The 26,088-nt window shown below is 35.1% G+C and overlaps 2 protein-coding genes and 1 long non-coding RNA gene across 10 annotated transcripts; all 3 read right to left on the bottom strand.

Annotated features, from left to right (window-relative positions):
• Window positions 1–32: 32 nt before the first annotated feature.
• Window positions 33–3,656, bottom strand: prdx1 (peroxiredoxin 1). 2 transcript variants are annotated; one of them, XM_082173849.1, is made up of 6 exons: window positions 3,509–3,656; window positions 2,645–2,756; window positions 2,263–2,416; window positions 1,377–1,499; window positions 494–624; window positions 33–339 (listed from the first exon to the last, which is right to left on the bottom strand). In XM_082173849.1, the coding sequence occupies exons 2-6, from the start codon at window positions 2,748–2,750 to the stop codon at window positions 254–256; spliced, it is 600 nt and encodes a 199-aa protein (XP_082029975.1). In that variant the 5' UTR covers window positions 2,751–2,756; window positions 3,509–3,656; the 3' UTR covers window positions 33–253. The 2 variants fall into 2 exon arrangements, with proteins under 2 accessions (XP_082029975.1, XP_082029976.1); XM_082173850.1 differs by having other exon boundaries at window positions 2,645–2,753; window positions 3,509–3,637.
• Window positions 3,657–5,708: 2,052 nt separating this feature from the next.
• On the bottom strand, window positions 5,709–7,670 carry LOC309500530 (serine/threonine-protein kinase pim-1-like; the record flags this gene model as incomplete). Its single annotated transcript, XM_082172140.1, has 6 exons — window positions 7,381–7,670; window positions 7,103–7,296; window positions 6,937–6,987; window positions 6,438–6,816; window positions 6,145–6,321; window positions 5,709–5,911 (listed from the first exon to the last, which is right to left on the bottom strand). The coding sequence occupies exons 2-6, from the start codon at window positions 7,163–7,165 to the stop codon at window positions 5,709–5,711; spliced, it is 873 nt and encodes a 290-aa protein (XP_082028266.1). The 5' UTR covers window positions 7,166–7,296; window positions 7,381–7,670.
• Window positions 7,671–12,088: 4,418 nt separating this feature from the next.
• Window positions 12,089–16,817, bottom strand: LOC309500543. Of its 7 annotated transcripts, none has more exons than XR_014206624.1 (7): window positions 16,538–16,817; window positions 16,381–16,436; window positions 15,958–16,030; window positions 15,628–15,694; window positions 15,330–15,409; window positions 14,852–14,982; window positions 12,089–12,330 (listed from the first exon to the last, which is right to left on the bottom strand). It is a non-coding gene; the product is annotated as an uncharacterized lncRNA (long non-coding RNA). The 7 variants fall into 7 exon arrangements; XR_014206625.1 differs by having other exon boundaries at window positions 15,639–15,694; XR_014206626.1 differs by having other exon boundaries at window positions 14,852–14,979; window positions 15,639–15,694.
• Window positions 16,818–26,088: the final 9,271 nt, after the last annotated feature.

Raw genomic sequence — 26,088 nt, 5'->3', positions numbered from 1 at the left:
AAGAAAATAACCGTAATTTAAATAAAAAACTGTTTATAGTTAAAAATGGTTTATTGTTTGAAATGGAAAAATTTGTTTACAATACAATCTCTTTTCACAACAAAAAGACACATTATACATACTAGCTCAAATGTTACAGTATATTTCGGGTAGTTTTGAGAATGACACACTTTGGTCCTATAACTTCCCACAATATCACTATAAATATTATTATTACCACTCTTACACAATGCTGCACAGTCTAGTGTGTTTTTTAGTGCTGTTTGGAGAAGTAGTCTTTGCTCTGCTGGACGTCGGGCTTGATTGTGTCTTTTCCGGGCTTCCATCCGGCTGGGCAAACTAGGATAAAAGTGACAACAAAAAGGCAAATTTATATTAAATATTACAGATATTTTTTTTTTTAAATGGAAACCCATTTTACACTGTATTGTATAAAAAGAATAGTATGTAAAATCAAGAAGAACTTTCAGTCCAAAGGCAAGAGAATATATACCTTCTCCATGTTTGTCAGTAAACTGAAAGGCCTGCACCAAGCGAAGGGTTTCATCAATAGAGCGGCCCACTGGCAGGTCATTGATGGTTATCTGCCTCAGGATGCCTTTGTCATCAATGATGAAAAGACCTCTAAGTAAAAAAAAAGAAGAAGTTAATAACAATATACAGCAGGAGATCTGAATTGTTTTCTTCTAATATTGTGTGCCAAAATCCATCACTAAGTAGTACAAAGATACAATACTGTTCAAGAGTGTGTAAGATTTCTAAAATGTTTTTTTAGGTCTCTAATGCTCACCAAGACTGCATTTATTTGAAACAGCAACACTGTGGAATATTATCACACTTCAAAATAACTGTTTTCTATTTAAATATATATTTCAAAACATAATTTATTCCTGTGAGCTGAATTTTCAGCATCATTATGCCAGTCTTCAGTGTCACATGATCCTTCAGAAATCATTCTAATATGATTTGATGCTCAAGAAACATTTATTATTATAAATGTTGAAAACAGTTGTTCTGCTTAATTATTTGTTTTTTATCACTGATGAATAGAAAGAACAGCATTAATTTAAAATAGAAATCTTTTGTAACATTATAACTGTCTTTTCAGTCACTTTTGATTAATTTAATGCATCCTTGCTGAATTCAAGTATTCATTTCTTTCAAAAAATACTGAATGGTAGTGTGTATGGTACTCTTTTCTCTCTCTCTCTCTCTCTCTCTCTCTCTCTCTCTCTCTCTCTCTCTCTCTCTCTCTCTCTCTCTCTCTCTCTCTCTCTCTCTCTCTCTCTCTCTCTCTCTCTCTCTCTCTCTCTCTCTCTCTCTCTCTCTCTCTCTCTCTCTATATATATATATATATATAGGTAATCCCTCCATACCTGTATGCAATACCCTCATCTTCCTTTAGTACACCATAGTCTTGAGATATGGAGCGGAGGGAATCTGCCACCAGAGGGACCTTCATATGTCCTAAACCACCTTGTTTCCGAGGTGTGTTTATCCTGTTGTGGTAAAAACATTGTCATTCATTGGTAAGTTCATGAATATTGAATAAGTCTGTCAACTCTGTACAATAGAATAGCACTTTAAAACATCTAAAGACAAGGTGGTTTTTAGGCAAAGAGTAACTTTCACAACAAAGAGTAGAGTGGGACACATTTTATGCCATTGTGAGACAGGGTTATTATTGTTAACTAAAACTGAAACCATCAATTATCATATACTGTAACAAGTCGGCATGAAACAGAAGTTGCGATAGTCTTTTCTTCCCTATTGTGAGTGAAATGGCTTCTCGAACAAGGAAAAAAAGAAAATGTAGGGCGGAACTTGATTTTCTCCATGAGGAGAAAATTGGAGGGGTTAGGTTTAGTGGTTGTGGTTTGCTATTGCTGTGATGTCATGTGAGTGACAGGTTGTCCCGCCCTCGCGCCAGTAAACACGTCATCGGAGAAGAGAATTACGGGGCCCCTAAAGGGACATGGTGATGGGAAAAAATATATATTTTAATGCTTTTGCAGTTTCTCACAAAAGTATTGCGTTCCCATGAGAAACGATTGTGTCCACACGCAAATGTTCATTTCACATGCAATGGGTGTGTTTCTTTAAGGCACGACAGCATAAAACAGACCTTTTTAAGAGTCTGAGAGAGGGTGGTTTTTGTGGCAAAAAAAACTTTAGCAGCATTGACATTAGGGAAAAAATATTTAAAAAGTATGATATGGCCCCTTTAAAGTTTGACCTTTTTTCTTCATCTTTTTCACTCACCAGGCAAGATGACAGAAGTGGGAATCAACAGAGGCACCAATGACCTCACAGTTGATTTTCCCGAACTCCTCGACCGCATCACTGAAGGCGATGATCTCAGTGGGGCAAACAAAGGTGAAATCCAATGGATAGAAGAATAATACAACATACTTTCCTGGAAACAAGAGCAATAAAGCATTTGTCACAAGTGCACAATGACACTCACACAATGTGTGCTATCTCTAATAAAATATTTGTGTGATCCAAAGTCACACCCTTGAGTTTCCTGGTAATGCTTCCTTGCAGAGTTTTTTATTTTTTTTATTTTTTTTATTTATACAGTTAAATATTCTTTATGTATCACATATTACAGGACATTCTGCTTGAAATGTTAAGGTCATACCTTTGTAGTCAGACAAACTGAGATCTTTAAACTGTCCATCTGGCATCACAGCTTTGGCTGTGAAGTCTGGAGCAGGCTTGCCAATATGTGCTTTTCCAGCTGCCATTTTCTGCTAAGTTCAAGAGAAGAAAATATGTTTAATGAAAAACAGTAAAATAAGAAATAACAGGAACTATTTTTGTATAAAAAAAAAAAAAAAAACGATGTATATATTATGTTACATTAAAGCCACATTTCAGAAAGGAAAAAACCTGAACAGTATAAAGATCAATCACATCAATGAGAAAAATACTATATGATTAATTGCTTATTAGGAATAGAATAGAATAGAATAGAATAGAATAGAATAGAATAGAATAGAATAGAATAGAATAGAATAGAATATGTAAGTTGGTCTTCAGGAAGTAGGCTAATTTTCTTTCGTTATTTCACTATTTCCTCAAATTGCAGCACATGTAGCCTACTAATAGTTACTGACTTACGTAATAGTATAATAGTAAAGTTATTTTAAAGTTGACGTAACCTTATTTACATGTATATAGGCTACAAATTCAGCATTATAATAATTTTATACGTAGTTTTCTATCACTTTAGTTTACAATGATCAAACTGCAACAGGTGGGCGCCTTACAAACATGTTCACATGGGAACAACTTCACAATGCATTATTAATTCAAACGTATATAAAGACATCATAAATGTAAATATCGCAATTACGGAAAACGAAACTCTCCCACCAAAAGCAGTTACGAAATTACATGGAAATGTCCATGGTAAAACAAGAGCAGCTCTGTGTTCGATTACTTTTCATAAAACGCATATTCACTAGAAAGAAAAGAAAAGTTTGAACTGAGTATTTCATACCTTCGGCTGTCTTCCACAATCCTACTGTCTCTGACTCTCTGTTAATGAATGAGTGTGTGAACTCCCACGTCAGTGTGGTTGGTGTTTAAATAGGTCACGCTCAAGTATCGCGATACTTCGTGAGATCCACTGGCTCGACTCAAAAGTAAATGTTCCGTGGTGGAGTGACTGGACCACTGAGATCTGTTTATGCCAGCATGACTTTGCACATTTTCTGTGCTGAACACATGCGTATATACAAGCGATGTGCTGTGTCTGAAACCACTGTTATACAAATTAGCCAAATACTAATATAGTTCACTTACTCCAACGAAAATATCTCATTCATTTTTAATAGCTATTAAAGCAACAGCCTATAGCATATAGCTATAAGGCCATAAACTGGATCTGCTTTTAGCGAGTCTATTTGTAGTAATACAATTAGTAATATAGTAAGTAGTAATATTTGTGAACTGCTCCTAAGAGATTAAACATTTGGGTTACAGTTAGGAACTTACAGGCAAAACACTTTTATTTTTGCCTGAAGCAAAACTTCTTTTACAGAACTTTGTTCCTCAAATACAACTGGCCTAAGCAACCTAAGCAACCATTTCATGTCATGGGGCTTCTGCAATGTGACTTTTTGGTTTTGACACTCTTAATTCACTAGATTTTCCTCAACTTCACGATAGACATTACATAAAGACCCTCACTGACCTCTCAGATTATTATAATCTTTCTACCTGCCGTACACATTCACTGAATTGCTATGTCATAATGTAAAAGCACTTTGTTTCCTTATGGAGGAGGAGGAGGAAACCTAGTTTGTGGGATTTTCCGTGCTGTCTTGTGTCAGACTGATGCTTTAACATTCCTCTGTTGCCAGAGGGTCTGTCAGTGTTTACTCATATTTCATATTCATTTCCTCTTCCATTTTATCTGCTGCGGTTCACAGAGAGTAAATCTTTGCACTCATCCAAACATACATCAATCTTTGTAGGATACACTAAACACACACAATAGCTTGGCATTCCAAACATTTCCTCTAAGTATTAGGCCTATGTTTAAGCTATCGTATGTTCTTTGATATTAGGCAGCGTGTAAAAGTAGCTGTCATTTGCAGACTTCATCTTTTTACCTCTACCTCCCCCTCTCTTTCAGCATCCCGTCTCTCAACCTAGTTGTCATGGCCACCAAATGAAGGGTCTGATAAGAGGCGGCTGGACACAAAGAGATCATATTAAAAACACAGCTGTGGGCTTCAGATCAAATGATGCCTCAAACGTGTGTTTTAAAAAAGAACTGCTTTCAACCAACAAACATTGGCATAATCAGCATATCTCTCATTAATGACCGTCTCTACTGCTTTGTGTCACTGTTACAGGTTTTAGTGAAAATGTATAACAAACAACATCCATAACCCAGGCTTTGCTTACTTGAAAGTAGGTTCAGTGTGCTAAATCATGAAAGGAATGCTTTAGCAGGATTACATATCTAAACAGACCTACAGCATGAGTCAATATGAAATGTTTGACGAATGTTTGTATAGTGCTGATAAGAGCAATGTAACGTCAAGATATAGTCATAAATCATGTTATAATCATGATATTTGATCCTTGCGGTTGTTAAAAAACACACTAATTCAGATTCAATGCACTGTAAATTATGCAAAACATTTTCATTTTTGTGTCACTTTACTGGTACATTGAGTCATAACAAGTCATGCTATTGTTAGCAAACTAAGCAAAATGCGACATACAATATTCTGAGTCAGTCTTGTTCAACAAGGAAAGAAAGAAGGTGGAAATTGTGCAATGAAACAGGTTTAATAGAAATGTACACAGTATCACAGTTTTTTTTTCCGCTTAGCTGTACATTTTCAAAACTCTCTTAATACAAAAATCCAAGCTGATCACACTTGTAACACAGCTTGTCATTCATTCAAAACCTGATCCCATGCTTTGAAGTATCACAATTCTCGATTCCAATTTTTATATCACAACAAAAAAATATTAGCCTTTCTAATATAAAGTTAAAACAGTAAGTAAACAGTCAAATAAACAAGCGATAGCGCAAATAAATACAATAGAACCAAGATACAAATGAAATACACATTTTCTCTCTGTATTTTGTTCCCATATGAGGGATGGAGAAGCTGAGACAGGAATCTCTGTCCCGGCCAACACAGGAACCTCTGGAGCAGCTGTGGCAGGAACAGCTTTCACAGGAAACCTCTGGAGCGGCCATAAGAGCAACTTCTGGGACCCTTATGACAGTTGACAGGGCATTTTGGGACTAGTGTTACCAAGGATTGCCAGCCCTGCAAGACGATAATGTGTGGGGGGGTCAGTGAAACTTTGCAAACCATGAATGGAGAACAGCTTGGGTTCTGCTGCAGGAGGGATGGAATCAGATGGCAGCATTCTGTGCAGAACAATGGGAGAGCAGGAGAGATGAGAGACTTGAACCTTACACCTGCTGTCTTTGTAATAATCTGCAAGATTTGACTGTTCTAAACTGTAAGGTCAGAAATTCCGGGAAAATTCCAACCACTTGGCTAAGATGTTACTTTTCCCGCCCTTTATTTTTTGTTTGTTCTGTTTTGTATGGTTTAGAATCACAACTGGTCTTCTTTGTTGTGATGAATGCCATCTTACCATCTGACAAGCCAGGTTGAAACCATTTCCCCCGACCGATCGCCAGCAGGTCGTTGGTTTCTGGATAGTGTCCACACACTATTACGAACAATAGCACTCCCAGCGACCACACAGTAGCAGGTTTCCCGTGGTACCTGCCCTCCATTTTGTACTCAGGGGGGAAGTACTTTCGTGTGCCTGAAAGAAAGACATTTTGTCTGAAGGGTAAGCTTCCACAACAGTGGGATATACTGTAGTTGAACTCGTCACAAGAATTTAAGTCCTAAACTACAGGTTTGATGCATAATACATACCACAGAAGACGTCGTAACCAGATTCTCTCATCAGATCCCCGCACCCGAAGTCAATAAGCTTGACTTCAAGGGTTTCTGAATTGATCAACAGGTTGTTCAGTTTAATGTCTCTGTGAAAAACTCCACGGCGACAGCACATGTCAGCGGCATAAGTTGCCTGCCTCATGACAAGCCACCCTAAGTCCTCAGCGAGGGTTCCTCCAAAGCGATGGACATAATTCCCCAGATCTTGACATGGCGAGGGACGTTCCAAGACCATGATGTATTGGTCAATCTGCTCCTGCCATTCCAGCATCTCAATGATGTGAGGAACTTTAGCATCCTGACTGACCAGGATTAAAAGGCCGACCTCTAATGGAAGGGGTGTGGGATGGCCAGGCTAGAGGAGAGATCATTTTTAGGACTGTTCGATGGAGCCGCTTTCTCAAATAAAGATTTAGACCTGTCTTGGACAATTATGTTTACAATGAAAAACTATGAAAAGAAGTAGTCTACTTACAATGTTGATGTGTCGCGTGTTCCTATTCTTTCTGGCAAATTTTATCGCCACCTGTTCACAACAAAAAATTGGTTACACGTGCACAAAATAGTGGACTTGAAATCGACAGAGTGAGATCAAACAATTTGCTAGCTAAATATTATAAGTAAAATTACGATTACGATACCTCAAGGCCATCCTCCAAGCGTGTGCCTTCATAGACGGCGCCGAATCCTCCCTTCCCGAGCATTTTGCCAATTTCATATCGGCTTAAAATGTTCTGCTGATTTTCATGGGGAGGAAGATCAAGTCCGATAGACAGAGGCTCCTGATGACCATGATTCGCCACAGAAGAGACAATGTCCTGTAGAAGATTGGGATCTAAAGCGGGGAATATTAAATGATTCTTCAGTTAGGGGCATTTTTTGATTATGATTATTCTCATAACGAGGTTATTTGATTTACCTTCAATGCCTCTCTCATATAATGGCACATCAGTTTGGTCCTGCACTTCCTCAGCCTGACCTGGGCTGCCTCTGCGGTCGAAGAAAAACAGAGAGGACTCCTCCTCAACACTATCAGTCCTCCTCCTCTTTCTCTCCGGCCTCTCTTCCTCCTCATCAACAGTAACAAGCTGATGGTCCTCCGCCACACTGCTGCTGGCTGTACTCTTATAGTACTTGTGCACCTGATTCCATTTTCTCTTCCAGCTGGTGGAACACTTGGATTCATCTGTGTGGAAATATTTTAACACATACAGGGTTTGAAATTAACACCTGCAGTTACACACGCATGTAAAAATGTCTTAATTTCAAGGTTCATTTTTGGCTAGTAGAAGTTCTGAATGGCCAGTAACTTAAAAATGTTGTAGCCAAATTGGCCGGTGAGTGAAAAGGTTAATTTCAAACCCTGAACACATACGTTAATGGCTAGACAAAATTAGATGCTGTAGAGTTTTTGATGCGCAGAGCTCTAAATATGATTGATTTACCATCAGCGCTTCTTTCATACACTGGAGCAGCAGTTTGGGTAGTAATGGGCTGATGGTCCTCCGCCACACTGCTGCTGGCTGTACTCTTATAGTACTTGTGCACCTGATACCATTTTCTCTTCCAGCTGGTGGAACACTTGGATTCATCTGTGTGGAAATATTTTAACATACACGTCCTGGAATAAAAATCTAATCATGGCCTTAATCAAACTTGAGTTGAATTTTGATATAATGTGTGATAGAGTGGATTATTTTTGCTTATGGTCATTCATGTCATATAATGAGAAGGTTCCCCTAATTAAGTCATCCTTAATGGAAACCCATATTTAGGTGAACATTTAGGTTCTGCATTTGCTGACCTGAGCTGCTTTTCGTGTCAAAACTACTCTTCCTGCTCTTTCTCTCCTGACTATCATTTCCCTTACTAACACTGGAGGGCTGATGAAGCACAAAAACACAGAAATCAGGGTTGTTGTTTACATGCATTACACTTAGAAGATATTTGACTTCACACTTCTTTCCATGTCACAATATCAAACAGAAAACAGGTAAAAAATAAGAAAGACAAACAGAAATAATGATACAATTAGCTGGTTAGTCAAGTCAAGTCAAGTCAAGTTTATTTGTATAGCGCTTTTCACAACACAGATTGTATCAAAGCAGCTTCACAGTATTAAATTAAAATAATACAACAAAGTATGTTTCAAGAGGAATTTATTGATTGATAAAATTAAATTAAATATCCCCAAAATATCCCCAACTGAGCAAGCCAAAGGCAACATTTTAAACATGTCAAACGCACTGAATAGTGGACATAAGGACCGGTTCCACAGACAGGGCTTAGAATAAGCCAAAAAAGTGTTGTACTTTTGTATTGTATTGAGTTCATTGTATTGAGGGCACAGGGTGACATTCTTCAACACAATAGAGTATTTTTGCCTGAAAATAAATAAATAATAATAATAATAATTAAGGGGAGAAATAAAGCTTGAAGTTCTATCAGTGGCAAAGATGACTTACTGTTTACTTTTTTTCCCCCAAAAAATAATTGAAATAAAACTCTCAAGGCACTAAGCATATGTGTCTTGTCTTTTATTAAACACATGTTGTGCACTACTGGAGGTCATCCTCAGATTGCACTCCTCCACCACAGGGGTCCTCTGCTTTCTGATGGGGGCAGTGTTGTGTAATACGGCACATGCAACAATAATGTCGCAGATTTCACACACTGAAATCTTTCCATTTATTACAGTTATACACATTTCAGTACACATAATCATAGTTTCAAACACACGATTATTGTAATATGTAATGAGAACATTTGGTTTAATCACAGAGACACAACAGTATGATATTCTTTCAATTTAGTACTTTTAACAATCAATTAATTAAACAGCAAACAATGCAAGATACATGTTTCAATTCAGCCTTGCTGAAATAATTACAGTAATACAGGCAACAGTTGCCACATTAGAAAATACACTTACATTTCATAATTGAATCCATAATGTTTGTAATAGTATCTGGTGTTATCAAAAGCTGTGAAGCTGTATAAACTGCCATGAGGTTTTGTGCTAGAACAATTTGCTGGCAATACAGTAAATGTTTTAACTGTGCCATATGACTGTATACTGTAGTTGACCTTTACAGATGAAGGGTGAGTTACAGTAATGTACATGGTAATCAGTTTACAGTATCACATGGCATACATAATGTACTATATTTTATGCCATCTGTCTCCCTTCTTCTGACGCATCTCTGATCAATCTGAATAGCAAACAAAGCAGAAACTATATCTATAGAAATCTATAGGTGTACCAAATGATACATTGATTAACCATTAAGATCAGTTGGAACTCTATGGTTGGAACAAATGTATTAAACTGAACAAGAAGAGATCCAAATCAAAAGTTTGATAGTAATGGCATTATGAAAAGCAGCTAGATAGTGAATGAAACATTTTTATAGTTGAAACCGTTATTTTGTGTTGTGAAAAGGATACTTTGTGATTTTGAGTATTGTACTAACACAATTGAAAACATGATGAAATGTTTGAAAAAAGTGCACTTTTGATGATCTGTTGTGATATTAGCATGAAGAGTTTTGAAAATGTACTTGTGAAAATAGCACCAAAGCGAATAAAAAACAAACTGTAATTCCAAATTTATTTATGAAATTACTTTAATTTAATTTAATTTAAAGTCATTATTCATTTATCTTTTAATTTTTTGTATATAGCTCAGCAGCTGACAAAATGGAGGAAAGCATTATTTCTTGTCATTTATGGAGAGAACACTTATTTTAATCTATACGTGCACATGGACAGTAAAACTTGTTTAGGAGATAAATAACAACTTGAACAAATTCAAAAGATTTTAAATAACTTTATGGTATGAATCAAAATCGCCTTGCAGCTGTCAAGCAATTATGGTTAACTACAATTTGATGTCAATTCAATCGAAAATCATTTGATTTCATAACATTTCTGTTATTGAATCATAACATTTCTGATTACACATCTGTAATGATAAAGTTGCAATATATTTAAATGTAAAAATACCATTACATGTACTTTAAAATGTTAATCGAAGTTCTACTTTAAAGCACAACAAATTATTACTAAAACAATGATTTAAAAATGTAAAACTTTAAATTGACATTATTACTAAGTGCACTTTTATAAAGTAATGAAAGTGTACTCTCTTTAATTAAACATAAGTGGCCTTTTATTTCATTAATATTTTATTATCTAGTACAAATAAAAAATGCTTTTAAGATTTGTACAAAAGTGCACATTCACTACAATTAAGCGCATTTCTTTTTCATAAGGCTGGTCAGTATCGGTTTTCAAAGTGGGGAAAACTAGACTTGAGCAATGTTTAAAATTTGAGGATGTTGACATGTGAATGCAAACTGAACAGTTTGAACTATTTCAATGAAATTAGTTTCACGCAAATATTACTGAAAGTTATTTATATTTAATAGAAAAAGTTTTAAAATCAAAATCTGATTGTATTAAGTGGAACTCAAACGCAGGGCCGGCCCGCGGCATAGGCGGTATAGGCAAATGCTAGGGGCGCCACTCATCCATAGGGGCGCCAGAATGAGTGAACGAGTGAATTTTTTTTTTTTTTTTTTTTTTTACTTTTTTTTTAATATATATATATATATATAATACTATTTTAAAACCATTAATTAGAAATACTACAAAAAAAAAAAGAAAAAAAGTCCGGCTCACCAATCGTCCCCCGCCCATAGAGTGCTTGAAGTGCGTCAGAAACAGAGCGCGCGCGCGATCAGTTGTTGGTAATTTGTTGTGTAGCGTGCGCGACTCCGCATCCAATGTAGACAACACTGCTTTTGTTAACACACAGCTCGTAGAAACGGGCCTGACAGCTCGCGCCAGTTCTAGACGAGGTGAAAGTTTCCTGATTGTGACGGAAGGCCGAATTTACATGACACATTATAAATGAGCATAGTCTGCGATAGATACAGTACCAAAAAGAAGAGAAGAGGATAAAAGGGGATAAAGACAGAGGTAAAGTGATGTAGTGAATGAACAATTTATGGCATAGGAGTAAGATACTATAATTTCATGGCAGTTATTTTTACCTTAAACTTAATGTTAGCAGTTGTTCTGAGTTCTCCAGAGTCCCCAGACTGTGTGCCCTGCTGAAAAAAACAATAGAAACCATTACAGAATTGCTAATGGTTTCCACTACAAAACCATTACAAACCATCAGCCGTTAACCATTAAAACCATTACCAAGTGGAGTCCATTACGTAGTGTGTTTTGGGCCATATTCCATTAGGATTTATTGGTTTTAATGGTTTCCATTACAGTTTTGTATTGGTTCTGATGGTTTCATTACAAATTTGTATTGGTCTTGAATTGCACATATTTAATGGTTTCCATTACAGTTTTGTATTGGCTAAGATTTGTAGGTTTAATGCTTTTAGCTGTTAATAATTAGGACATTAATTATATTTTTAATCAATTAATTTGAATTATAACTACTATTATACACAATTCATATAAACTTCACACCAACTTTTCAATAGCTTACAGCTCAGGTTTTGTTTTGCAAAGAATGAAGAACTTGCACCTGAAATAAAAATTATAGTATTAAGACCTGCTTTTTTTACTCAACCCAGCTGGAAATAAACATCTGACACAAAACATTAATATTACATTTTTATTATTTGATTCACAGTTATTCTTTTACATTGTGTGGCTTCACTGGGGCTGACTGATTAGACCTGCAAAAAGAAGGAGAATTCATTAGGAAAATGTACTTCTTAAACCACATTACCAGTACATAAGATTATCCATACATTATATATTTAAATATATTCATCCAACATCTTTGGGCATACTTTGATACCCATTTGTCTGTGGGTATCATGACTCCATGTCCTAGATCCTAAAAAACAAACAAACATTAATATGCAGAATAAGACCATTTTAGCTAATTTAAAAGTAGAGGTCGACCATTATATTGGTTTTACTGATTAGTTGGCACCAATAGGTAGCAGGCAGGCTTGGCAGAGTTACTTTAAAAATGTATTTCGTTACAGTTACAAATTACTTAAAAAAAAAAAAAAGTATTCAGTAACATAATCCAACTACCACAATATGAAAGTAATGTAATATGGTTACTTTTGGATTACTTTAAGGTCACATATATAAGTCAAGCAAGAAGAAATATTATATAAAAAAAATGATTTTATTTATTAAAAATTTGGTCCAGTGTACAATATTTGCAAAATATAAACTATTCAAGAAAATGTCATATAGCTGTAAGAAACTACAGTGCTATGCATAAGTTTAGACACCCATGCTAAAGTTGACTAAAAAAAGAGGAATAAAAAATCATCTTTTGGAAATTGAACTTAATGCCTTAATTAAAAAAATTGGGAAAAATCCAACCTTTAAGGACACCAATTTTCTTTGTGAATGAATAATGTATCGTAAATAAATAAATGTTCTTCCTTAAAATACAGGGTGCATAAGTCTGGACACCCCTATGTTAAATTCCCATAGAGGCAGGCAGATTTTTATTTTTAAAGGCCAGTTACTTCATGGATCCAGGATACTATGCATCCTGATAAAGTTCCCTTGGCCTTTGGAATTAAAATAGCCCCACATCATCATATAGCCTTCACCATACCTAGAGATTGGCATGGTTTTATTTCAGTTAGCCTAATAGCTGGTTTGCATTGAGAGATGATCTTATGGAAAGTACTCCATGCCAATCTCTAGGTATGGTGAAGGCTATGTGATGATGTGAAAATGAATATTCGAATGTGGAAAAACGCCCGCGGTAGCAGAGGCGCGGCTGTCTGCTTTGTGAGTGGGCACGCTGCCTGAGGGGTCAGGGACAGGTAACAGGAAGAAGCGTTAACGTTAAACAGAAACATTACTAAAGTGTAGGCTACTGTAATGACTGAATAGATATTGCATGAATAAGGTAGGTTAGATACAGCAGTTTCATGCACTGCAGGCTTACACTGGTTTGATTATTTACCGTTTCATGTCAAGGAAAAGTTCCATGTTTACCACAGCACAGCTCGCTCAGAGCGTTCAATGTCGGTTCTATATACTGTAAAACTTCAATTAATGTTAATGATATTTGTTTCAATCACTGAATGAAACCTGCTATATAAGAGTCACGACCTTAAATTGCTTGCACATAACTCTTGATCAGCACTCAACATTTGCTTATTGTTGTTGTTCTTTTAAACCGTTATGCGCAGAGAGCGTGACGAGCTCATTCGCGCCGCAAGACCTCCAGACGTGCGTAAACGCGTCTTTACATTGACTTAACATTGAAATCACTCGCGCCAGACGCTCTATTCGCTTGAGGACTCGATGCTCTACTTGGAGTTACGTCGTATGCCGGTGGAGCTATGTGGCGACATATAATACATAATACATGGTTTTATTTTAAAACGGGAGCTTTACACACAACCTTATCAGAGCTAATGATAATGACCTGTATTGTTATATATTTATGTAGTCTTGATTTGGGTGTGTACAGTGGTTTTACATTTAAAAGGGTTGTAAATCTAGTTCAAGTAGCCTAAATTTTAGCACGCCATAGTCAACTTTTGCTGTAAAAATGCTGTGTGGCTAGTAACTTTGGAAAACCACTAGCCACATTGGCTAGTGAGCAAAAAAGTTAATGTCAAGCCCTGGTTATCAGTATCGATCCTCCTAATATTCCATATGTGTCCCCGTAAAACGGTGTCCTCATAGACCAGGATTCTGTCAAACTAACACAACACACTGAGATTCTCTAGTCAAGTTAAACATCAGGAACATGTTCTTATGATGTCCCCATAAAACTGTGTCCTCATAAAACAGGTGTAAGACACACACAACCTGACATAATAAACACCCATATTATGTGATGCATTAAAGCCATGAACATATTGTTTTATCATTCATACCTATCTGTGGTAGTGATATTGCAGTATAGGCCTCTGTGAAGTCAGGCTATGTAAAGACTATGCCGTGTTATTTTACAGTTGATTACTCAATTTCTGTACCTAAATTAGACTTACCTGGAATATGAGGCAAAGTTTATTTCACATCTTTGTTACATTTTTTTACCTATGCTTGCAAATTATTATTTTCTATGCAGATGCAAACCCCTACAAAATCACACCAATCATTCTAGAATGATTAATTATTTCCAAATAGAGCTATTTAAGTCATTTGGTGAAATAGTTTTTATTGAGATATTGCATTATATATTGCAGAAAAAATGAAATATTGCAATAGTTTTTTTGCAATATCGTGCAGGTTTATTACCGTGGGTCATTTTTAACCTTTAATATTACCTTATAATAATAAAACAAGTAAAATCATCACTGTAAATAACACATAATGTACCTGCTTTATTAAACAGTGTCACTTAAGCATGGAAACACTGAACTCACCTTTATAATGATTGCTGAATCTGCCCTGGAGCTCATCTTTGTCATTCTCCCGAAGTGTAAACTGCATGTCCTCCTCCAGATCTTGATCTTCTCCTTCACTGACTCACTTCAGCCATCATCTCATGTGTCTGCTGTCAAAGAAAAAGACCCTCAATAATCCTGACCATTGCATTTCTTTTGACATATTATTCAACAAGCTTAAACTTAAGACATAAACTGTGTTTAAGTGAATACTCTCCAAGCTCCAAGGAATATATCGTAAATGAAATTCGGGAGAACCGACCACAAATGTGCAGCATATGTTGTCCTTTTTCATACTCTTACAGCGGATTGCAAAGGGGAAAAAAAGAAAATGATCACGAGGAAAAGAAAGCAGCGACTGAAAAGAGCTCTTGCCATAGATATTCTTGTTATAACATGTCACGTTAAAATACCAAGTATAACGTTATTCTATAGTGGCAGCTATTGTGAAACTCACCACAATAAAAAAGAGTGTAGATGGCATCAAGGTCTTGTCCTGAAGAATCACAGGGCCAAACGATAGGGATTATGTCTCATCTGATAACAAGAGCATAGCCATAAGTTTAAGAACTCTAATGATATCTTTACCCCCTGATATTGCATTGGGGATATAAATTCAGACATTTTAAAGGCTAAGAGTATGAGCCATGAGTAAGCTGGCCATATATCTGTGAAAAATAACTTGCGTGCCTGAACCACATTTAGCATTTAAAAGTAAAAAGAATTTCAGTATTTATCAGTAAAAAAATACATACAAAATAAATACCCCTGAGTTGGACAGTATGGTGTCAGTCTCATTGGCCAACATAATTCAAAACAGACCTAGAGAAATAAAAATAAAATATACCAATGACCATGATATCCTGTTATCATAATAGTTCAATTAATTATTATAACTACGACCATTATAACATTATATTTGTCGCCTATTATTTAGCTGATTATTTAGCCTACAGGCTTCTCAAGGACAATCTGACCTGGGGTTAATGATTTTAAAATGTGAGACTTCTTTCAAAAGCATAAATCTTACAGACCCCAGACTTTTGGACAGTAGTGCACTGTATGTTTGAGGTGGTTTTGCTTACTAGTCATATGGTTCATAGCCATGGAGATTTTCTTGGACGGGGGTGCAGCAGGCCTTCAGCATGATGATCTATTCTAGAACATAACAAGCTATTTGTCACAGAGCCAACAATGTTACATTGGATTTACAATAGAACATTTACAAGCTAGAGCAGAGGTGAAATGCAGAAAAGAGAAAGAATTATATATATATATATATATAATTCTTAAGATAATGTATTGTGAAATAAAGTGACGTCACTGATTAACAGTAAAGTGCATTCTTTTAGGTTAAATAAATTAGCTTACTTCCAATCACCCATTTACAAATTACCAGCAAAATAAAACTATAAAAAATTATCTACACAAAGATGTGGTTAAAACCCCAAATTTTCATAAACAAGAGGTCTATAGCCTTAACTTAACGTAAATTAGGCCTAACTTACCTCTTCTGAAAACGGTTGAGATGCTAACGGACTTTTTTGAAGACACAAAACCATTTCTATAAAGTAAATATTCAACAGAAGCGTGTCAATTACACGTAATAAAGGTGTCAGGGACGTTTGTATGTATTATTTGTGTGAATTTGTTGACTAAACTCACCTGAAAGCAGTGAAAACAACAGCGAGAGACGCGAGTTTTGTCAGTTGATGACGTTTCGACGTTTCCCCGTTTCCATCTGCTCTCGCGTGACGCGCTCGCTCCAGTGTTTGAATGTTCACGCGCATTAAAACACTTAAAAGTCACGCAGCACTTAAATAAACATCTAGAATTAAAACATATAACATCATTTAAAATACCATTAATATTAAATCATGAATTTTAAACTCATTGTGTAGGTCTATGACCCATTCATGTGCAAAATGTCAGACCCCAGTTTATATGCCAGGTTTTGTTACAATAGGCTACTAATAATTGCGTTATATAACAATGGCAAAAAAACAAAAAACAAAAAAAATCTGGGTTCCAATTATTATTATTATTATTATTATATATATGATATATATATATGAGATATATATATATATATATATATATATATATATATATATATATATATATATATATATATATATGATATATATATGATATATATATATATATGATATATATATGATATATATATATATGATATACATATGAGATATATATATATATATATATATGATGTAAGATGTTCATCAGCTTGGCCAGGCTGGGAGACCAGCTAAAACCAGCTGACCACCAAATTGTCCAGGCTGGGAAACCAGCTTGATCATACATGCCAGCTGGGAGACCAGATAAAACCAGCTAAGCCAGGCTGGGAGACCAACTAAAGCCAGCTACTTCCATCTTAAACCAGCTAAGACCAGCCAACCAGCTTAAGCAGGTTTTAGCTGGATTTTTCAGCAGGGAGGCCAGGTGTTGATGTTGACGAGGAAGAGAGCCAAACAGCCAATGTAACGGGTAACGTTACGCTATCGAGCTCATTATCCAGTTGGATTGTCTCGATTATTTTAATAAATTTGATTATTAAAAAAGAAAAAGAAAAACTTTAGTAGCCTACATATGGCGGAGGTGATCCAGCAAAGTCTGACATACTTATTGAAGAATAACTTTTGATTTTTAATAGACAAATAAATAAATAAAAACCCAGAGAAAAGGAGAAGAATTCTCATCGGATATCAAAATAAAAGTCTTCACACAACATATACCTGTTAAATAAAAGTATTACAGTGAAACAGATGAGACAGTGGTCATAAGTTTCATATTTCTTTGTCATTTTATTTTTTGTAGAGCCTATTTTTAAAAGGTTATTTAAAAACTTTAAGAAAAGCATTTTGAATAGCTTGTAGCAGTGTGCTACATATTGTGTACTGTTGTTAAACAGTAGCCTAGTGTTCAAAGATACATTTCAATATTATAAAATACATCATTTGTGATATATATAACTATGAACCTACGTGAATATGTGTATGAGCAGACCTACACACAACTATACCTTAAACAGAGATGTTGCTTTTTTAAAGGCATGCAGTGGAACAGAGTCTGAGATAGACCATAGGACAGGCAGCACGAAGCAGAACACTCCTGATCCCCTGTCAGTGATTGACCTACAGCCTGACATTGACACTGCTTTGACTGCCACAGGAACTACCACAAAAGCTGAGGCCATGCTCATGATTATGAGCCATGCAGCAAAGCATAAAATAACTGGCTGCCAGTGACATGATTTACTGCAGTTGATAAATAAATGGTTTGGGCAAGAGGTTGTACCTCGATCCAAGTATCTTTTTAACAGTGTGTTTAAAAACAGTTGTGAGGAAGTAGAATTTCAGTTCTACAGTGAAAGTTGTCACTTAAACATAGGAACAGTCCAGGAAATCAGTGACAAACAAATTATATATTAATATCATCAAACCAAAGAAAACACTAAATTTGTTGGAGACTTAATGGTTCATATTGGTGTCCAGTAGATACCAACATGTAACCTATAAGTTGCCAAAGGTGTTCTATTGGTCCTTAATGGTATCCAATAGAAAAAACATGCCACCAATAGAAGAAAGCAAATCACCAATAGAGACCTACTAGTACCATTACAGTTTCCATTAAAACCAATACAGACAAATAGACAAAACATGCCACCAATAGAAAAAAGTAAATTACCAATAGAGACCCACTAGGACCATTACAGTTTCCATTAAAACCAATACAGTTTCCAATACAACCATTAAAACCATTAGCAATTCTGTAATGGTTTCTATTGTTTTTTTCAGCAGGGTGGTTTTGTAACAATCATGTCAGTTTTAAGACGCATTTTTTATTATCACTTTTTTATTAATGTTTTACTCTACAGTTGTGCAGTTGTGGGGATACAGTGCAGGCCAAAAGTTTGGAAACATTACTATTTTTAATGTTTTTGAAAAAAGTTTCTTCTGCTCATCAAGCCTGCATTTATTTGATCAAAAATACAGAAAAAATAATAAATATTGTGATATATTATTACAATTTAAAATAATTGGTTTTCAATTTATTATACTTTAAATTATCATTTATTTCTGTGATGCAAAGCTGAATTTTCAGCATCATTACTCCAGTCTTCAGTGTCACATGTGACATCCAGTCTATCACATGATCCTTTAGAAATCATTTTAATATTCTAAATTATTATGAGTGTTGGAAACAGTTCTGCTGCCTAATATATTTGATGAATAAAATGTTAAAAAGAACTGCATTTATTTAAAATAAAATAAAAATATTTTCTAATTATATAAATCATCTTTACGATCACTTTTTTATCAATTTAACACATCCTTGCTGAATAAAAGTATTGATTTATTTCAACCAAAAAACAAAAACAAAAAAACAACTGACCCCAAATTACTGACCAGTAGTGTATATTGTTGTTACAAAAGATTTCTATTTCTTAAAACATTTAAAAAAAAATTTTTTTTACTATTTATTTATCAAAGTATCCTAAAAAAGTATCACAGGTTATGAAAAAATATTAAGCAGCAGAACTGTTTCCAACTTTGATAATGAATCATCATATTAGAATGATTTCTAAAGTAGATGTGATAAGTACTACTAAAGTAAATGTGATAGACCGGATGTCACATGTGACACTGAAGACTGGAGTAATGATGCTGAAAATTCAGCTTTGCATCACAGAAATAAATGATAATTTAAAGTATAATAAATTGAAAACCAATTATTTTAAATTGTAATAATATATCACAATATTACATTTTTTTCTGTATTTTTGATCAAATAAATGCAGGCTTGATGAGCAGAAGAAATTTCTTTCAAAAACATTAAAAATAGTAATGTTTTGGCCTGTACATTTTATGGCATAGTAATGATATTTATTTACAGGTTTATTCAAAATAGCAAAGTTCACATTAAATCTTTATTGTAAATCGTGCTATAAAAGATAATGGGGACTTGACTTGAATGCTATGTAATGCTCTTGGTATTTGTGTTTAGGCTGTAATGTGTGTGTGTGTGTGTATATAGGCCTATATATATATATATATATATATATATATATATATATATATATATATATATATATATATATATATATATATATATATATATATATATATGCTAAATCATGAACACAATGACGGGGTGAAATGGGCTGTGATGCATGGGGCGCCAGGTAAAATCTTGCCTAGGGCAGCAAATTGGTCAGGGCCGGCCCTGCTCAAACTGACTGGGTTGCAGCAGATTTCTAGTTTCCATCAGCATGCATTGCTTCAGACTGAATAAGGAGAATAAATGTTGAAATTAAGTGTTATTTTGTGTGTGTTTTTGCACAAGATTAATATAGGGAGAGATGTGTTAGTGTTCAATGTCCTGTTATGTTGGGATTTACAGGGGCTTCTGTTATGCTGAAATTTTGTAGAGTAACCATTGTGGTGAAGAGTAGAGCCAGTAGAGGATGAGCTGCAAAACATCTAGGCTATTCTAAACACTCTGCATGTTGATACATGCAAATAGTGATAGTTTCATTGATAGTTACATTAACACATATAGTTTGCCGATGCTAACTAGCACTTAGCCATACAGGTTTGAGTTAATATGATATTAAAGGGGTGGTATAATGCCCTTTTCACAAGATGTAAAATAAATCTCTGATGTCCCCAGAGTGTGTATGTGAAGTTTTAGCTCAAAATACCCCACAGATATTTTTATATTGTTAAAGTTGTCACTTTTTGAGGTTGAGCAAAAACGCACCGTTTTTGTGCCTGTCCCTTTAAATACAAATGAGCTGCTGCTTGCTCACAGAGGGCGGAGCTTCAACAGCTTGTGTCCTTTTACCTCACAGGACATGCACCTTTCAAAACCTTTTAGCCTTTTATGTTCAAACCATGTCGGAAAAGATGGAGAGACTCGAGAAGAAGTGACAACATGTAGACAACATTTCTGAATGGTTAGTTGATGAATTTATGTAGCTTTTGTGTAATTATCTTCTAGTCATTTATTAGCATATTTTGTCTTGATAATCTATAAATCGTGTTCCGGGGGCGGGGAATATGTAAATGTTAGGGTTGGTGATGTCACTTACCCGGGAGGAATGCTGTGTAGTCCCTACCAAGTTTGTTGTAGTCCTTAAAAAGCAATTTCTTTAAAAGAAAATATCTCCCTTTGCTTTGAACTTTGAGCATTGTAACTTTGCAGATGTTGTTTATGCTCAAACAGCAACATTACACACTAACTAAAGTTAGAAAAGTGAAATCATAATCAACTACCCTTTAATGCAAACAAACTATGTGAGATAGTTTATTCAATATTTCAAGAAATTGTAATTAACATGTTTGTGTAGTACAAAAATATATGTTTTTAAATGATCCCCCGGTTTCACAGCCCAGGCTTAAGCTAGTCTCAGACTAAAATGCATGTTTGAACTGTTTTAACTGAAAGCAGCTTGCACTGGCATGTCTCAAATGTCAGTGTCATTGTTTTGTCTCAAGATGCATATCAGTAATGTTTTTTTTTTAAAGGCATGCACATTTATTAAAGTTACGTAAATATCCTAATTATAAGGCCTAATCCTGGCTTAATCTAAGCCTTGTCTGTGAAACTGGACCTATAAATTCTTCTAACCTAATCTTTGAGTTAGTTCATTTAAAGTTTTTTGTTTGTTTCCACAAATTTTTTAGAGTATTCTGAAACTATTGTGTTTTACAGTGTGTAAATGCATTTTCAAATGCCTTAATTGTGAGTACTGAAGTATTTCTTTTTGCATTAACTAATTAAAAACATCCACTTATTTGCTAATTATAACGTATAAAATTAAATATCAATGAAAACTGCAATACTTTTAATTTTCATTTGGATGCAAATGTTGTACATGCACTATGGGTTTGAATTTTTGTACATTCAAACAATACAGGAATACACTGCTTTTTTGCATATTATATTTCGAATGGAGTTTAGGAAACAAAATGGCTCCATGACCCATGTTAAAAAAATTCTTCATGCCCTGCTTCACATCAAAACATCTAGGTAAGGTGTTCACTAGGGGTTATTCTACAGCAACAGGCTCTGTTACTGCTTGTCTTGAGGAGCCGTGCTGTCAGTGCCTGCTGTGATGGGAAACTCTTATTTTTCCCTCATGCCATCTCATTATCCATACATACACAGCCTGTTTTACATCACTAGGGAGGCCTGGACTTATTTACATATCTAGTGATTGACAAAAGGGATCCAAACTCGGTCCTGGAGGGCCACTGTCCTGCAGAGTTTAGCTCCAACAATTAAACACACCTGAACCAGCTGATTCTTACTAGGCCCTATAAGATACTGATCAGCTGGTTCAGGTGTGTTTAATTGGGGTTGGAGCTGAACTCTGCAGGACAGTGGCCCTTCAGGACCGAGTTTACACCCCTATAAATCACTAGCTCAGTTGATTAGAGAGAACTTTCAGAGCTGGAGCTTCATGATCCTTGCTGTTGTCTTGATTTAAACACTTCAAACTCATGAAGTCATCCAAAGACTTCAGTCGTCATGTTTACATAAAATGAAAGACAATATATATTTTGGGGTTTTCACCAAAAATATTGTCAGACACAGTGAGTTATCCTCCGCTCTTGACCCTGTGGAGGTCTGTGCGTTCCTCTGGACAGCAAACAGCTGGACAGACACTGGCTGGAGGATAAACCATGTGATGTGACAGGGACCCTGCGGCTCTAGTGCCGAATCATGCAGATGAGCTGATGCTTCCTGAGCTGAAACACAACCAAAACCTTCATGCAGAGCCTTCACACTGCAGACGCTCCATCATCTCCCCGTGCTCTCTTAAATGCTATAATGTTTTTTTTTGTGACTAATTTGAAAGGATTTTGTCACCTTGCAGTGGTGAAGATGTAAAAAAAAAAAGTGGTTATGCACAGAATATTCATGCATTCCTGTAAAACAGACACGGGGGACAATCAAGCTTCCGGATTTCTCATTACCCTTAAAAAAAAAAAACAGTTGTAAAGCTTTACAAAACCAAATGAACAACCATGTAACTATTTACGAAATGGTTAAATCCCATCTTCTCACCATGTGCAAACAACAACTGTTTTCTGTGTGTTAAGCCTTGAAGGCTCTACTGATGTTGCATGTTTTCCACAATACAAAGTAATAAGCAAAAAAGGCCTTCTTTTGACTTACATGTTTCTAGAATATATATATATGTGTGTATATTCATCATCTCAGACATTCTTTGTCATTGACGTAATCATGAGCATTGCTGGGCGTAATGCATTACAAGTAATGTGAGTAACGTAATCAGATTACTTTTTTTCCAAGTAATTAACGTTTTTTGTTTGTTTTCCCGCATTTATTGTCTGGCAGTTCTCCTGTACTCATGTTGAGGGTAATCGTGAGTAAGTGCAGAGGTGTTGTGTGCGCTGTGTGAACATGATGGTTATTGTACTTCTAGACTAAATGTGAGCATGTATTTAATCATCTCACTTGCACAAAACCAGATTCAGTATTCCTCAAAATGAATAAAAACAGTGAAATGCAAACTATTTAGCAAACCTGCAATTATTAAATGTTAAATAATACATAATGTATGTATTTAATCTCACTTTATTAACCAATGTATTTTCTGCTGACCTTCAATGATCTAATTCAATTATACACTAATAAGCAAAAATGACTAGTTAAACATCACATTTGTGTTTATTGCTGAAGTAGATTGTTGAACTTTCTTCCCCTGTGTCATTGCACGTTTGGTGTGAAACTTACTTTATTTTTTTATTTTTTGGACAAGACACATTTTCAACAGGAAGTTGCATCATCTGGATCTCATGCAGGCCATGAGAAGACCAAAAGTAAGTCCTCTCAATTTAATTTCTGTATTTCAAATTGTCACTATACTGAGAAGGTCTATCTCAACGTAATGTCCTGTTACCTAAATTATCTCTTAGATGTTATTTGTTTATTTTAAAAATATTAACTTTAGGTAAGTCACTAAAATTTGCTCAGTGTCCCCATGCTATTAGCATGTATGCCATCTGGCCATATGTCATGTATTTTATATTTTTTGTTAAAAAACTGAATCCTGTTACTTTCAGTCCTGTTACTCACATGAAAAATAACAGAATTGAGTTAAAGTTACAGGAGTGAGTAGAGTCCTCTGTTTTGTTGATTTAGTGTGAATATTAGTTGATATAATACTATTCACCTTACGAGTTTTACAGTTGAAATTACTTAAATTGTAGACATTTGGGATTAGTTTTACAATGTGAATATTACCATACTTACAGGGAGCCAGTGCACCACTAAGTGACTTAAACTTTTTGTCTTTGTCTTTCTCATCTTTTGTACAAGATGGAGAGAACCCATACTATGCAGTTGCCAGAAACATATGGCACGTTGCAAGTGAAGGAGAGAAACACACCCACAACCTTTAAAAAATAAAGTTAAACCACTGTTTTTATAATTTTTGTTTGGTCCATCATTAAAACAATGGTTTAATAAATGAAAGTATATAAAAAAGATAAACTTGAGGCTTGGGTCGTCATTAAAATGGAAAAAATGGCCTTTGTGTTTTATTAAAATACACCTTGCCTTAAATATAGTGATTTTTTTAATCACATATATCAATTATTTGAACATATATAACATATATAATATATATAACATATTAAACATATACATACAAAACAAAGGAATTAATTGACATGCTTTTAAACATGCTTTTGAAATGGCACATGAGATCTGGTAACAGGACTGAGAAAACATGCATCCATCTTCTGCTTAGAAACCTTGTAAAAAATTAAATACAGACACCTGAGATTGACCAATACGCATTTTGAATAGTTAAATATGTGTAGTATTAGATTCAGTGTTAAATCTGAGATGGGTCTGTCTGCGGACTGCAAGACTGGGGGCGTAACTTGAAAGGGGCGTAACTTGAAGGAGGCGTAACTTGAAGTTGTCCAAATCACAACAGAATCACACGAGATGTCAGTAGAACGAGATTTTGTTGGCAAGATGGCAGCTCGTTCAGAGACCACGGTAAGAATATTTTCCACAGATAACTGTTTAAATTGAACTGTATAAGAAATGTTCATACAGTAACACATTTTTGTACTGTTTCTGGAGTTGATAATCTATTAAAAGTTTGTATTTATTTAAAACTAATCCGTCATCGCTTGGCGTTGTTAAGTATTTTACTGGCTGGCGTGGTAATAATAATGCTGCCTTGCTCTCGGAATTGGCGTAAAACGACTTTCCTTGGTATAAAATGTACATGAACACCCTCCAATTTCGAACTTGAATGCAATTATGGTCACTTGCCATTATTAAAATGTAAATGCATGTTGTACATAGATAATTTCCTAATTTATTATTTTCTGTATAAGTTTATGACTGTTTCCTCTGTGATTTGTGTGCAGCTGTTGTGCTTTTGAGTGACGATTCTACATTTGTGTGGGCCACAGTTATGATTCAAGTCAAGGTTCTAGTGCTAAAATTATTTTAATCATCATAATATAACATTCACTTCTACATTAGACTAATGCTTTTTGTTTTAGGCAATAAGTGTTTCTTTTCATTTCTGAATTGTCTTGTTGTGGGGTGGCACACCACTAATAAAATTAATATTGAGGAAAAAGTTCATATTAAAAAAAAAAGAAAGAAATGCAAACATGTTTTACACTTAAACCTTTCTTTTCTTTTGTCAACAGGTGTGGTAAACTGGAACTCCTTTTCAGAGGAGTATAAAAGGACCTACCGCATTCCCTATCTGGGGCCTGTTTCAGAAAGGAGGTTAAGTGAAAACTCTGAGTATGTTACCCTGAAATGAGGGAAACTCTGAGTTTTCTGTTTCAGAATGGGAGGTATGTCAAACCTGAGAAAGCAGAGTAAGTCAAGCCCGTTTCTGAAAGAGAGGTAACTTATACACAGAGTCAGTTACCATGGTGACTTACTCTGTGAACCTAACCTGGTCGGGAGCAGGTTTTCTTCTGTAAACCCAGAGTTTCTTTTGGTCTCCTCCACTTTTTTAAAGAGGAAGTGGTGTTTAAACACCTCAATCATTCTTTCAGTACATTTTTATTAATAAAATTAATCTTTTATTAATAAATAAAATGTTGCTATTTTTACTGCAGTTTTAAATAAATAAATAAGATGAAGTCTATATAACTCCTTAACTGGCAACTGAAAAT

Source organism: Leuciscus leuciscus, assembly GCF_965113295.1.
Source record: "Leuciscus leuciscus genome assembly, chromosome: 6".
Lineage (NCBI taxonomy): Eukaryota > Metazoa > Chordata > Actinopteri > Cypriniformes > Leuciscidae > Leuciscus > Leuciscus leuciscus.
Note: the sequence above shows the minus strand (reverse complement) of the source record. Positions and strands in the feature narration are given on the sequence as shown.